Source organism: Lepisosteus oculatus, chromosome 11 (assembly GCF_040954835.1).
Source record: "Lepisosteus oculatus isolate fLepOcu1 chromosome 11, fLepOcu1.hap2, whole genome shotgun sequence".
Classification (NCBI taxonomy): domain Eukaryota; kingdom Metazoa; phylum Chordata; class Actinopteri; order Semionotiformes; family Lepisosteidae; genus Lepisosteus; species Lepisosteus oculatus.
Genome location: NC_090706.1, coordinates 27188799 through 27203989, shown reverse-complemented (window position 1 = coordinate 27203989; position 15191 = coordinate 27188799). Strand labels below are relative to the sequence as shown.

The window sequence follows — 15191 nt, the reverse complement described above, 5'->3', positions numbered from 1 at the left end:
ATTATTAAAGACCAACTGTCCTGTACATGTGGACTCTAGTTTAAAATGTACCTTTTTTCTTCTTTTGCTTCACACAAACCGAAAATACCCACATAACCACATAACCAAGCCTTCCAAACTCAAATTTCACTTCAATGAACACATGTAGGCTCTATCAATATTTTATCTGTTTTGAAATCTAAGGTTTTGTCTCTGATGTGGCAGTGTCATGAATAGTATAAAAACATAAACAACTATATGCAGTGCAGTCTCCTAATTTGATTTATTTGCACTTCTCAATGAAATGTAGTGTTCTCAATATCAACTCTAAAATATTGCAGGAAAACAAGTGTATTAGGAAAAAACTATTGATCGGGTCTCTTGGAACATCCTAACATTTTATTGCAGTGTGAGTTACTCCTGGTGCCACTGTGATTTCATGTACAGTACTGTGTATGCCTCAGTCTTTGTCAGCTACAGTATGTAGTGGTAAAATACAAGTCAGTGTATACAAAAGTATATACAAACATATAACAGTCAGCATGATGTGTCAACCTGATATTTCCATTTCTGTGCTAGATCTAACATCTTCCATGATTATGCTTATGCTGTGAAGCACACTAAAGTCTTGGTTAAGAATCCCAAGGCAAAAAGCCGAGAGACAGTGAAGTTTTAAGTGACACAAAAACAAAACAAAATTGATCATTTTTATTATTTTTTTGCAAATTTGAAAGGGTATGTATACAGTATGTTTTCAGTCAGCTATGGTGTGTAATTATAAATTTCCCTTTCAGGCACACTGTTCAATCTGCAGCAGATTATACAAGTGTCATTTACACACCTTTTGCCTACAGGGAGACTTATGCTAAGTGTGTAGCTAATATTTCTAGATCCAGAAAAAAAGTTGTTGTTGATTGATCTAGCTTTTTGGTAAAAGAAGTTGACACTTTCATAGTCATCTTTAAAGTCACAAGGTGCAACACGTAAGGTGATCCAATAGTTACTATTATTAGCTTTAAAAATAAGACTATACTGTAGAGTTACAGAATGGGTTGTAAGGCAGAGGGATTGTATGAAAAAGCAAAAAGGAAAGCATTGTCAGTACTAGGGCTTTAGAAATCATGTTAAAAAAAGGCATGAAAGATGCTTCTGTAGTAGTTACTATCCACAGCAGTACAGTGCTGGTGACCATGACAAATTGTGAGCATCAGGGTGAACAGGAACTTAAGAAAGACATAGGCATTGTCGACAAAGCTGACTTTTAGTTCAAATGTCAGTGTAAAGTTTTACAAGGGAAAAAAAAAGATAAATAACTGGATAATGTTTCCAAGTTATAAATCTCCAAAATTACTGCACAGCTGACTTTTGATAAGGCATTGAAAAGCCATCAGGGACAATGGAAATGATGTCCACAGGTAACCACTTGTACTACAAAGGTGCTGGAGGAGAAATAAAAAGCAGTAGGACAGTGAAGGTACTGTAAGCCAGCACGCAACAGTTATTAAACTTATTGAAGCCCATTTGGCATTTCCAGACTTTCAAATGAGGTGCTTTTTAATTATTAGTATTTTTTTATTTAATTAGTAAGGTAGTAATTTTAATCAGGTTTTTTTTAAACGTAGAATATGACTGAAAGTCTGACGATTTAACATGTTGGGAATATTCTTGAATGCTGCATACAATTCGGGCCCTTAACCAGCAGGTGGCGGAAAAGACAATCTATATATAAACTGTAGAGTGAATGGAGAGAAAAACATTCCAATTGCAGTGTTGCATTCAGAAAATAGAAACGAGGAATTTTCGTCATGTGTTTACCACCCCTAGTGGTGATAGTTGTGAATTATAAACTGAAATCGCATTAAATATTTGCTTGGTGGCGCGGCGTGCGTGAATTGTCCTTTTCAGCATCCCTCTGCCTCAGCCTCAGTCTTTCTCGTCCCTGCTGGACTCCTTGTTTTACCATCATCTACACTATACCGGGCTGCAGCCGGTTCCATCATTTGCTGTCTGCTATATACAAGAAATATATACATTGTGAGAGGAATATCAGAAAGGAATAACACTACAGACGTTCAGTTCCTGTAAGTAAATTTGGATTTTCATTTTTAATGTTTAGTGTCTCTGTGTGACACCGGCTGAGTATAGCAGGTGTAGTTCTATAGAAATAGCGATGTTCTTCAATGCTGTTGCGACCTGGCTTGCAATCCACTGCTTTTCTGAGGGACTTTAGTAAACAGGTCACTAAAATGTTTCGCAGTGTATCTGAGTAGTTCGATTACATGAATAAGCGTTAAATAATGTGCGCACTACTCCTGTTTGACAATCGCATGATATTAATTCTACAATGAGAATTACAAATTAAATTATACGATGCAAATTACAAAAAAATTAATGAGTGTGATTTGCAAGATATTTTAAAACGCTCTTCTTGATCTAAAGTTTATCTTATCGGCTCGTGTTCATCTTCGCTTTAATGTCTTTGTCTTTTTTTATTGAAAATGGGACAGTTTGACTATAAACGGCAAATGATTATCTATTCTTCATAAAATGAAGTACGTTCGTTACTCATTGTTGCCCATCCTGTCAATAAAAGATTTCTGAACGAGGTGTATTAAAATGCGAACAAGAAAAGCTAAATTAGTATGTCCCTTTTCTGAACAATGTTTGAAAATTGTTTAAAAAATAACAATTTGTAGACTATTGCAACAATGATACCCGATTTTACTGTGTTGTTTTTTGTTTTTTTTCCTTTAAGGGTGTAGAGCGAAGTGCTTGGGTTTTGCTAAAGATGGTTAAATTAGGGGGTTACTTTAATGACAAAGGCACCAAACCGGCCAGTGCTGAGGACGGGTTTCAAAACGTTCCGCTGATCACACCCCTGGATGTTAATCACCTGCAGTATCCTGCTCCTGACAAGGTAAAACTCTCGGCTTGCTCCTCTGCTCATCGTCGAGTGAAACGTCTGGCACTTCTATTATTTATAGCATAAAACCCAGCTCTCTTATCATTTATTCATTTTTCTTTTAAAGCCTCGCTGAAATTACAAATTTCACGCTGGACGGTTTGGATGTCTGTGACTAGATGTCTTTCTGAGATGAGAAATATCCCCCCATCTAAATGGGTTTAAATTAACCCCTTGTATGTGAGCTGAAGCTTTTCTCAGGGGACTTAAAGTGATTAACGGGGTCTTCATAGACCAAAACCGGCTTTCTGGGACAGGAGAGATGGGAATTGTCTAAAGAAAACAGAAAATGTATGAGTAGAAAACATTTGGTCTCAGTAAATATCTTTCCAGCAGCATAATGTCCGCCTGCAAATGCGTTGTGAAAATAATTTGACATGTTGAAGGTGGACTACCGAAAAGACAAAGATTCGTATAGTTAGAAAATAGTTAAATGAAATTATTTTTAATTCTGAGTTTATTTTGACCTAGTACATTGAAGCTATAGTTAATGACAAAATGTCTTTCACAGTGCATGTTTAGAGATGTGAGCTTGTACTGTATATGAGGTACTTTTTTGTGATGCAGTGCTTATAAAAGGGAAATCCGCTACATTTGTTGACGATTCATACCTTAATTCCATTCTGCCACTCATCTGTATTCATGTTATTTAAAAGAAGGTCATTGAAACCAATGCACGTGTTTATCTTGAGGTTTACTATAATCTCGCCCCACGGTATCAGAATTAAACATCCGTGCATTTTGTTCTTGTCTTATTTTACCTATAGAAGGGCTTTAAACAAATAATAGAGAAACATTATTCGTAATGTACAAAATGCCTCTTATAGCAAAGATTCTTTTGTAACACACCACAATAAGCAAGAGGCTATTAGTCTGTTGTGTTCAGATTACAAAAAGCTGTTACAGATGTACTGTGGTGTTTATTAAACAGAGGTTACTGGGATTGCATTTTTTGTATAGCTGTTTATTTTATGTTCCGATAAATGGCCACCAGCTTTGCATTTGGAAGAGTCTTATCAAAATAATCCCTGCTGTCAAGTCTTAAACCTGTCTCCGTTTGGCAGCGAGCAAAGCTATTGTCTAGCTACCTCAATGGAAGTGGCTTGTTCTGGAAAATGTGCGGCTTTCACACGGTGCGCATTCTAACCGGATTCCCAAACAAAGAAATCTCTAGAGAAAATCAGTGTCTTTTTGTCGTGAAAAGAATGGAGCATGTGATTGTAGGTCATACTAAAGCATTAAGGAGCTATATTTTCATCCGAGGAGCCTTTGGCTTTGAAATCCGACTGACTAGGGGACTAGTATGAGTCCTCTAAATCCCATCAAGGAAAATCACCATATTCCAGTAGGCTGGTAAGTTCTGGTGTTGAGTGGTCCACAACAAAAATTATAGTTATTTTAAGAATGTGTTGGAACATCATCAGCCTTGAATTTCTGTTTTATAGGAAACTTTAGAAAACCAGGGCGCAAGGTGGAACTAGACTATGGACAGGATACCAGTCTACAGTATATTAGGGCACACATACCTGGGAAACCTAGGAAGAGAGAGGGAAACCTTGCAAGCTCCACGCAGAAAGTTTCCCAGTCTGGAAACTCAGGTTCATGAACCCAGAAAGTGAACTGCCTGGCAGGATCAATAAGATGTTTTTTTTTGTAAACGGCTGTTAATTGTATTTGCTTTGGCAACACTGTAATTCATCAGTCAAGCCAATAAAGCTCTTTGAATGTAAATTTGAATGTGACTCTCACTGTCATACAGCAGCACTCACTTCACCTCAACATGATAGTTGTTTTAATTTAACTCAAAAAATAAAATTAGATAATGAATCTTTAATGTACTAATTAAAATAAATAACATTCCTCATTGGATTGTAGGTGGATTTCCACATGAGATTAGGAATAACCAAAGTTCAACCTTGCTGCTGAATGTTTGCCAGTGTGATAGAATAAATGATCATTCATCGGACAGCTGATGTCAAGAGGCAACAGAAAATTGGAAAAAAAATATCACAGCTGTCTCCCAGCTACCACCTACCCAGGTCATTTTTTATAAGCTACTGTAAAGGAAGACTGTTGCATTTTTCAACATCTTTCAATTAATTTTTAGATATGACCACAGTTATTCTTTGGATTTCTGCTGAAATATTAACTTGCAGTTCTTGGAAGCATTGCTTTCAATCCAGCAAAATTATGAAATTTTGGCAGAAACTGTGTATTGCAGTGGGCAGCTTGCAGGTTTCTTAACTGCCTCATCTATCATGAAGCCTATGTTTGTGAAAGGCAGGCTATACTTAGTAGGACTCCTTAATCTGATTAATATAATGGAGCCCAGTATATAGAATATATATGTACTGTATAAGATACGTATATTTCACATGTTCTGATAAATGCCATTAATTTGTAGTGGATAAAAAGACATTTGTGTTTTAGGTGGAGGATTAAGGTCACTTTGTGTTTAAATCATTGGTTATCTGCAAACTGTGGCACAAATGGAGATCTTTTATAGTTCTGTGAGTCTTAAATAAATGTCCTTGAAGGCTTGGACCATCTATTACACATACACCCAAACATGAACACGTTTAATTTGGATCAAGCATGCGTTCATTTTGTTACAGTGGAGCAGAGTTTACAATGTTACCTCCTGTAAATTTTAGATCAGATGAATACATGGATGGATAATTTTGGTGGAAAATTGATTTTCCAGGAAAAGAACAGTTGCCTGCCTTAGGGTGCTGGTACTTCTAGGGTAGTAGATAATGAACAATACACCTGAAAATACTGCCCCTTACAGCAGTCTTTCAGAGAGATGATCCATTTAAGCACACGACCCATCAGGCTGCAATCACTATACTAAGAGAGACATCTGCATGAAAAGCCTTCCAAATTTATTGGGCTTGTAGCTGTCTGTGTTATGTGCCATATGTAATTTAGCAAAATTGATTAATAAAATGATCCACATCACCCAGACCCTTTTATGATGGCTAAAATTTGTAATGACATTAATAATAAAAGCACTTTGCAATTTTCTGAGACACAGAACAGTAAAATGAAATGAAATGACCACCTACTGTATGTAATTTGCTGTGAGTGTGGGATGATTCGCTGCAGATTAAGTGTAGTGATTTTTAGGATTAGGTCAAGAGGGTGGAATTCATCAGATGGGTTTAGGGAAGTTATTTATTGACTATTGAATTGATTCCATGTTTCCTGGTAAATGAAAAATCCGGAGCTTGCTTTAAAATTAGACATGGAATAAATATTCTTTTGATTGATAATTACTGTATATGCATCTCTGACTCTGAGTAAAACATCAAACTTGTGTAATGAGATGAACTGCATTTTGCTACACTGATGACTGAAAATCATTACTAAACACCATACAGGGCATTATACTGACATTTATTCTTAACCAAAGGCAATTAAGACATGGCTCTGAAACACCTCTACACAGAGACTCCTGCAAATGTGCTCTTAAACTGTATAATTTCGAATGAAATATAATACACCAATAAGGCAATGAAAAATATAAAACGCTAATTAAATATGTTTTTTGAATACTTAAATATAGTACCTTTGTAATTCTAGGTTTACAGATAAATTGAACTAAAATTGTGGCTTAATGTCATGTATTTAAAATGTCTATGCTATTCTGAAGTATGGATAGAAATGTTAATTAGGTCTTGCCACTTACAATGCTAAGGGGGTGGAACCATTTAGAGAGACTTCTCATCTTGCCTTTTGCATACATAAATTCAAAGGAACCAGCACTGAAGAGAGATTTCACCGTTAGTATGTATCTTATTAGGGATGCCTTTCAGGCTTATGGTGTAAGGAGAAGGCAGGGTTAGTCGTCTGTATGCACAAAAATGAATTAGAAGTCATTTGGACTGTTATGTGCTCCCTTTAAATTCTGAGAATTAGTTAATATACATTATTCATAGCATAGCATTATTCATATACATTATTCATAGCATGATATAAATTCTCACCATAACCCTTAAAAGTGGTCCTTGTAAGTTGTATTCCCCTTTGTGTCTTTATCAGTTAAAAGAATACAAATGAAAAAAAATGTAATTAGAACAATGCAATTACAATATGGAGAACATACTGTATATATATATGTTTAATGCACGCTTAGGACTGTCCTCATAATGTGCCAATTGGTTCTACTTTTAATTCTCATTGCCTCAGGCACTCATTCCTCCTGAACAGTGTGAATGAAGGGAAGTTCAACAGCAGCTGTTTGCTCATGCAGTCTTGATTCGGCATGCACCTTGTTTGTTTGCCTTGCAGGTTGTGGTTAAGACAAGAACTGAATACCAGTCGGATCAAAAAAGCAAGGGGAAGCTGAAGGTGCCAAAGATTGAGGAGTTCACCATCAGCTTTAATGATGGCGTTTCAGAAAGACTCAAGGTAGGGTCGCTTTTTTTCTAAAAACAGCAAAATAAAAGGTGGTTGCTTGTCTGCATTGGTATGGAGACTGGAGACTCTGTGTTGTGCCATCCTTTGGAAGGAGACATTAAAGCAAATTCTTGGGAAATTGGTCATTAAGTGCCCCATGGCACTTGTTGAAAGAGTAGGGGTGTTAACCCTAGTGTCCTAGCTCAGCTCCACTTTGGACTTGCACAGTCTGGTCTACCTAATGTTCCCACTTAATGCAATCGGAGAAGCAATTTCACACTTCCCTACCTCATCCATGTAGTGTGACTGCTGGAACATAATGACTGCCACACATCCCCCAGGTAGAGCTACACTTCAGTGGGGGATGGAGTGGTTCCTCTTCTGTGTGTAATCTAGTTTAGGGAGAAAAGTACTGAAAAAATACCAGGATTTAATTCATGGATTAAAATGTGTCACATGTATCAAAGTTCGATGACCTGTATGCATTTTATGAACAAGCCTAAAATTAAAAACAAAATACAATATGCTCAGGCTTGCAGAGTTTGGAAAACAGTACTTGGATTGTTATTTTGCCTGTAAGGAGGTATCATTTCAAAGGTGATCTGTTCATGTTACAGGCTTCATGAGCTCCATTCTTAGAACCTGTTTTGCTGGTGTCTTATTTTCCCTGTCACAGAACAGCAGCAGTTACAGTGTAGTGAAAAATTAAGTACACCCCCTTAACATTTAAATGGTTTAACATACTTAGACATTATTGACAATCACTTAGTCTTCATCAAGTCCTAATAGTACATAAAACTAAGCAAATTTTACAAATAACACACACAGAAATTCTACTTGACCATTCTTTTACTTTTAATATGACTTTTTTACCATGCTGTATAACAAGGGTAAGAATCTGACTGAACCACATTGAACAGATTCCAGAGTACCACTGGAACAAATCGACTGGTGGAGACGAGGCTCAGTAATTAAGTGGTCTCCACATCCAATCTTTACACAACTGAAATTTAGACCAATGGTTTCCGGCTCTCTGGTTTGTGAGCAAGAATAGTGAATAAATAAATATTGAGACTAGAAAATCCATGGGTTCTCACAGAACATTGTAAAAGGCAGATCAGTATTAGAATAATGTTACAACAGTGCATTCAAGCTGGATAATAGGTCTATTCAACTAATGCAAAACCTGTAGTACCTGGTATGCTATTGTGGTACATTTCTTGGCAAGAGGAAAGCTCTAGCTCCTTCTCTATATCACAGTTTTATCAAGAAAGCTTTTTTCCCACTAATCTAAATATATTAGAAAGCTGGCAAAACTTGATTATTTCAACTCCACAGGTCCTGAGATCTTTTCAGATGGCTGCACAGCTGATTGTAATAAACAATTGCAGAATTCTGATAGAAACCACAAAGAAAGAAAAGGCCACTCTACGGTGTTAACCTGTTCTGAGAGAGTGCCACCTTCTTTAATTAGGAAACTTTATGGATTCATGTGCCACTGTGTCACATCACCAGCAGGATGCACCTGAAGACTACAGTGCCTGTCAGGAAAATCCATTATTTCTGCTTTATTAAGGGAATGTATAGATGATCCTTAAAAATTCACTTTTATATTCTCTGTTTCACTGCCTTCTTTAAACATTTTTTACAAAAGAGAAAAAATGTATCATGATATCTGATGCAGAGTCACAGAACTTATTTACATACGGCAAAAAATAACATAATTGAACCGGGAAGTGATGGATTTGTTCGCTACCAAAGTATTGTTTACCTGGGAAAGTCATTTGTCTGGGCTTAGGATATGAGCCAGTTAGAATGATATGTGGATCTTCTTAAAATAAATTACATATGCATTGCCTTTTTCAAAACATGTTGGCATTTCTGAGATGCAATTTGGAATAAAAAGTATTCAGAGAAGTGCCTTTTAAAGCAATTATTCAGTAAGTGCCCAGATGTATTTCTGATACATTCTTAGGAAAAAAAACATTTGAAGTACCACAAGTCTTTAAAAAAAGATTAAAAAAACCACAAGATTACCACAAGATTAAAAAAAAATGTCTGCTTGTATAGTCTATATTTTATTATTATTTAGATATTTAGCAGGAGTCAAATGTATAAAAGTACATTATTTGTACTTACTTCTATATTTGTTATTATTCTTATTGTTAATTGGGCACTTAGCAGATGATGTTACCAAGGGAGATTAACAAATAAGATTGTGCAGGCATAATAGGGTGAAATAAATGAATTAGAGGATAATTGGGGTAGACGAAGCAGAAAGAGAAAATCAACTGCCGCACAAGCAAAAGCAAATAATTTGAACTGAAACAGTGTCCAGACAGTGTGGATGCAGAGCAGTAACGGTATTACTCTTTTGGTATGTACAGTATTCCATGTTTAAAGTTAATAGGTGTACCTATTGACCCTGCCAGTATGGGAATGAAAAACATCAGTGCAACAGAGTACACAGGTTCCTGAAGGAGGTGGTGAAGAGCTGAGAGGTCACAGGTGCTGCATGACCTGTGATTCTGCTCAGGGTCTGAGCAGTCCCGGCTGCAGCAGGTCATTTATTCCTCCTCCGCAGAGAGAGGATGGAGAATGATCAGGCTCTGGAAATGAACAACGGAGAGGAGGGGGAAAGATAATTTGGTGGAAGAGATAGGAAGAAGAGAGTGAGAGGAGGTATATAGGAGGAGATGAGAGGCTGAAAATAGGCAAGAACAGCTGGGTGGAGACACCTGCTTCAGCCGGCTATCACATTGAGAATTCAGATATCAGTGTTTCAGAGTGTAAGAGGTTTGAAGGAGGTGGTGAAGAGCAGGGAGGTCACAGGCGCGTCTCTCAGAGATGCTGGAAGGTGAATGGGCGTGATTACTGTGGTAAGTTCATTCTGCCTCCAAGGAGTGAGGGTGGAAAAAGAAGGGACCCTGGAAGTGGGAGAACAGAGAGGGAGCACACATAACCTGGCAGGAGAGGTGAGAGGGGGTGGGTGATGAGAAGAGGTTGAAAGTGGGCAGGGGCAAAGTGCTGGAAACAACAGTAGGCAAGAGCCTGAGCTGGTTGTGTGCCTCAATAGGCATCTAATGGAAGTGCTGGAGCAGCATGGGAAAAATGAGACAAGGTGAGGTGCAGAATACTGGGGTTAGCAGGGAGGCTGGCTGAGAGGCGGAACTGCTAAGGAGCACTATGCATTTTTTAAATTCTTCCCTATTTTGTGAATGTAACTGTTTTAGCTGTCAGATGTATCACAAAGGCATAAAAGGTTGTGTGACTTTCCACTTTGAGCCTATAGTCCCACCTCATATGAACAGATGTATAACTGCTCTTTTGGTCATCAGTCTACCATGCTGTCTGGCATCCATAATAGTGGCCTGCTTCCTTTCTGAGAACCCTGGGCTCTCATTGGCCAGCTGGCTTTCCTTTGGTGGTTCAATGGTCTGCCACTCTGCTGTGGATGCAAGGATATGATGCCTGAATCTTGCGTTCGTTTTTTCCGAACCTTTTTGTCTACCGCATATCAGAAAGCCCTAAAATTCTTTCTTTAAGGGGTTGTTTTGGAATGTATTCAGTTCAAAGACAATTCATTCCTCATAAAAGCCTGAGCCCATACAGTGGGTGTTGCAGACTAGAAACTTTGTCTGACTGAGAGCTTGTAATTGCCAGGGACTGTAAAGCTGAGTGGACAGACAGTACTGAAAGGGAAAAAAACACTGCAACAGGATGTTCCAGATGGCTTTCTTATAACCCAGAAAATAATCCTGAAAATCATTTCAATAAAAAGACTTGCATGTTTTCTGCTATTCCCACAAGAGAGTCTTTTTAATTCAACAGTTGAGTGGGCGTTGGATTCTTACCTTAGGGGACTTGATTGTGCTGCTATAGGCAACCTATCTGATAGATCTAACAATACCATACGTCCAGTGCTGTTTTTTATTCTAACTAACCTTTTGGAGTGATGGTAAGGGAGTCTGGTGATGGCAGGGAATGGGGAGAGGGCTGAGGTGTCGACATTGCTTTCTTTCCAGACTGTCTGTTTTCTTTTCTGTTTCTGTTTTCACACATGCATCTCATCGTGACTGGACCAGATTTCCAAATGCACATTTGCAATTGCTTGTTCTGACTGAATAACAATGACTTGAAAGCTCTCAAATTGCTGTTGTGAAGACCTGACCACTTTCTATGCAACGAAAAAGTTTTGAGCTCCTACTTTTCAAATGTTTTCCACCTTCAAGTCATGCAACAGCCCTGTTTACGTTACTGTATTCAGATCTGAATTGCTGATTAATCTCCTGATGTAAACACAGGCAAGAGAAACAGGATGTGTCTTCATAGAGGCTACCTATGATACTATGAACAACATTCATGATCATTTAGGATCATTGTTCCATAATAAGTGTTAAAAATAATACATACCTGTCACAGTCATAGTGTGTTAAAGGGTTAGAGTTTGGAATAGGAATGGGTTTACATGGGATACTTTTCTACTTGTTCTTTTGGAATAATTATTATAAAGTATTGTGGATGTTATTTGAATAAGGAGATGTAGCCTCTGTGAAGGTGTTATGTTGGCTGTGTTAAGATAGTTGAGATTTTTTTTCCATTCAATTGTGTTCCACAATTCTGAAATGCGTGGACTTTTTATTTTACTTTATCATCTTTTATGCTCTGTGTGAATATTGAATATGAACATGTAGGAGCAAAGGGTATATTTGCTAATGTTTCAGAACACACATATCTTCATTGTTCAGCTAGTGTAAAGATTTGTGAAATGTAATAATGCAAAGGTTATTGCTGTAGTAGTTATGATTTATGATAAGCCATTCATCTTTCTGATTAGAATTAAATTAAAAATGTTTCTAAATAATAAGAGTATGACATTTCTTTGCTGTAGTACCATTGTTATGGTCCGTTTTCAGATACTATCCACACATCACTGTTGATAAATTAGAAATTGTATTTGAATTCATCTATTTTTTTTAGATGTGAAAACTGTGACTTTATCATCAAATCCAGCTTTGCTTCTATTAATTTATGTTTGTATGAAAAGATATTTCATGGATCTCCATGGAACATTATCATCCTGATAACAAACACATGGTTCTAAAAAGATATTTTCCAGATTTCTAAAACACAATTAAACTACAGTATCTGATGTATTGTGCTGTAATACATTTGCATTTTACAATTTTATACATTTCACTGACACAGAGTTGACAGATGTATATTTTAATGGACATGCTAGCATGAAAATCTAAACATTTTAAAAAGAAATACCTGCACACCATCATTATAAAAGAGACCTCCAGCTGCTTACAAGTCACAATGTATACTAAATTAACACACAAAAAATGCTGTAATTATAGGATTTAATATTTCCTTGAATTTATGCTCATGTAAGAGTAAAATATAAGGGCATCTATATTCGTATGCTGAAATACTGTGGCAGCCTGACATCTTTGATTTTCGAGAGCGCTGCAGGGCAAATGTCAGAAAGGCAGTTTGTACTGTGCCTTTGCATAAAATCAGTGCAATGTGTGCAGAATGAGTGACTTGCTGAAATCCTACCAGAAATTATTCTTGTCATAAAAGAAACCTAATAATTATGCTGTGATAAGTGTAGGCTGCATTAACTGTGAGTCACCAAAAATGATTTATAGTCCAAAATGGATTTGTCTTCATTTGCTCTGAAAGTTATTTTTTTCCATTCTGCAATCACAGTCCTAATCTTCAGCAGACTGCATTAAGATTATTTTTAATTAAGAGGACAGCCCTTTCTTCGCTTGTGATACAGGCAAACGTAGAGAACCATGACAGAATAACTGTGCTGTTGATTAGTGGCACAATACAACAGCATAGAGACTGCTTTGTCTGGGAGTAAGTGTAAAATATTACTGTAATAAGTTAATAGAGTTAGAAAAGAAACGTTACTGAAAACTTTCTCTGCAATGAGGTGTATTTTCTTTGCATTTTATGGTATAACTTGGTAGAAAATTTAATTTCTAGCAGGTCAGTCATCTGCATGAAAGATTAATATCTACCTTTTGCGTTTTGGTGTAGCCCACCTTTTGTTACTCAATCAACACACCGACGGTATTCCGCCCACTGTAAATGCTAATCAATGGCTCACAGTAGCGGAGCTGTTTGTGCATATTGCCAGATCAATCCTGTAATCAAATTGAGAGGCAAAAAGCAACAAACTGAATGGGAGTACAGGATCTAAACCAAAGCAGTTTTAAGACATTACAAGATGCCTTATACAACTGAGACAATCAAACCAGGTATGCAACACAACATGAAAGCATTCTTTAACACTTTGCTGTTGCCATTTTGCACCACTCCATAGTGTGAAACTGTGATATTTGATAATATTCTATTGGTGAGGTTTGTATGGTTGTAGAAAAACTGTAAATTGAACTTTTTCTGATGTTTCTTTTAGAGTTGAGATGAATATTCCTACTCCATTGGGCCCCTGAGCAAGGCCCTTAACACCAACTGCTCTAGGGGTGCTGTATAAATGGCTGACCCTGAGCTCTGACCCCAAGCTTCTCATCCTGTCTGTGTGTCTCATAGAGGGCAAGTTGGGGTATGCAAAAAGACAAATTCCTAATACAGGAAATTGTATATGGCCAATAAAGTGATCTTATCTCTTGTCAAAAACTCTATTTTTCTGGCCACCCCTGTCTATAATCAACAGCTTTGTATTATAATATGACACAATATTGCAGGTGAACTGCATGGGCAAACATTAGCTTTAGCTTTAGCTTAATGTCAAGTAATTACATGTTAGTGGTACAATAGAACCTGTGTTTATATTGCTGAAATGTCATCACGAAGGATTTAATAGCAGCTCTTTGTTTATTATTACTTTTTTAAAAGACAAACAGAAATTCTCTTAATGCAGATTCCAACTCTTTTTCTCAAGCTTCCGATCTGTTAGAATTGTTTCACTTCTGAGGGATTTTCTTTTTCCATATAACATCATTCTTAATAATAAACCTAATTATCTAAGTTAATTATTGTTTGCTTCATTAGCATACCCTCAGAGCCTCATTAGTGGCTTCTTTTCTCATTAGAGGAAAGAGCCCAGGTTTCCACTCGTTTATATCGGTCACAAAACAAATGTCATAAGGCTTCACAGATAGTGCCATAGAGATTTAGCTTAGCATGGCTGAGTTTCTTGGCTTCTGTGGTATCCTTCATCCACTAGCCACCTTCCTGCCTTCTGATATTCCTAATTACCATAGCTCTTTAATGTGTTATCCATAATTAGTTGGCAGACTGTCTTCCTAAACTATCATAAGAATCCAAATTATAGCTTCTTAATTACAAGTGAAAATGTATTTGCATCCTCTTAGTGTGTGATTTTCAGATACGTTTGGCCTAATTAGATATAATTAGCTTGCTTTGAAATGCAATTCTAGATTTTCATTAATATGGATGTTTGTGTGTCTGTACAGTATGTACAATGTATCTGTAATATACAGATACACTGCCTTACCAGATTATTAGAGGGTGTTGTGTACATTCGAGTGACCCATCCTTTCACCATCCAGCATATGGTATTTTCACTTTTCCTGAGAATGACAAAGTTAGGCCAGTCCAAGGTTTTCATTCTGCTCGGCTTTGGGAGAGAAAGCCGATGTTTGTGTCCTAACAAAAGGCATGTTTTTTAGCGTGTGCCTCTGCTGATTAAGTGAAGGCAATTCACACGGACTGAAAATTGTACCGGCGGTGGCTGATACATAAAAAACCTAAGACACGAACATAAATCACAATTCAGTCTGCAAGCAGCTATTGTTCTGCTATCCCCATCTTGTATAGAGCTTCAACAACTGCTGTCGACTGAGTG

The 15191-nt window shown here is 37.1% G+C and overlaps 1 protein-coding gene across 1 annotated transcript in view; it reads left to right on the top strand.

The window, feature by feature from the left end:
• Positions 1-1834: 1834 nt before the first annotated feature.
• Positions 1835-15191, top strand: part of nsg2 (neuronal vesicle trafficking associated 2) — a 29891-nt gene continuing 16534 nt past the window's right edge. The window contains exons 1-3 of the mRNA XM_006631830.3: positions 1835-2060; positions 2735-2896; positions 7235-7354. Of these exons, the coding sequence (XP_006631893.1) occupies positions 2768-2896; positions 7235-7354 (249 nt within the window). The 5' untranslated portion in view covers positions 1835-2060; positions 2735-2767. The remainder of the gene's footprint in view (positions 2061-2734; positions 2897-7234; positions 7355-15191) is intronic.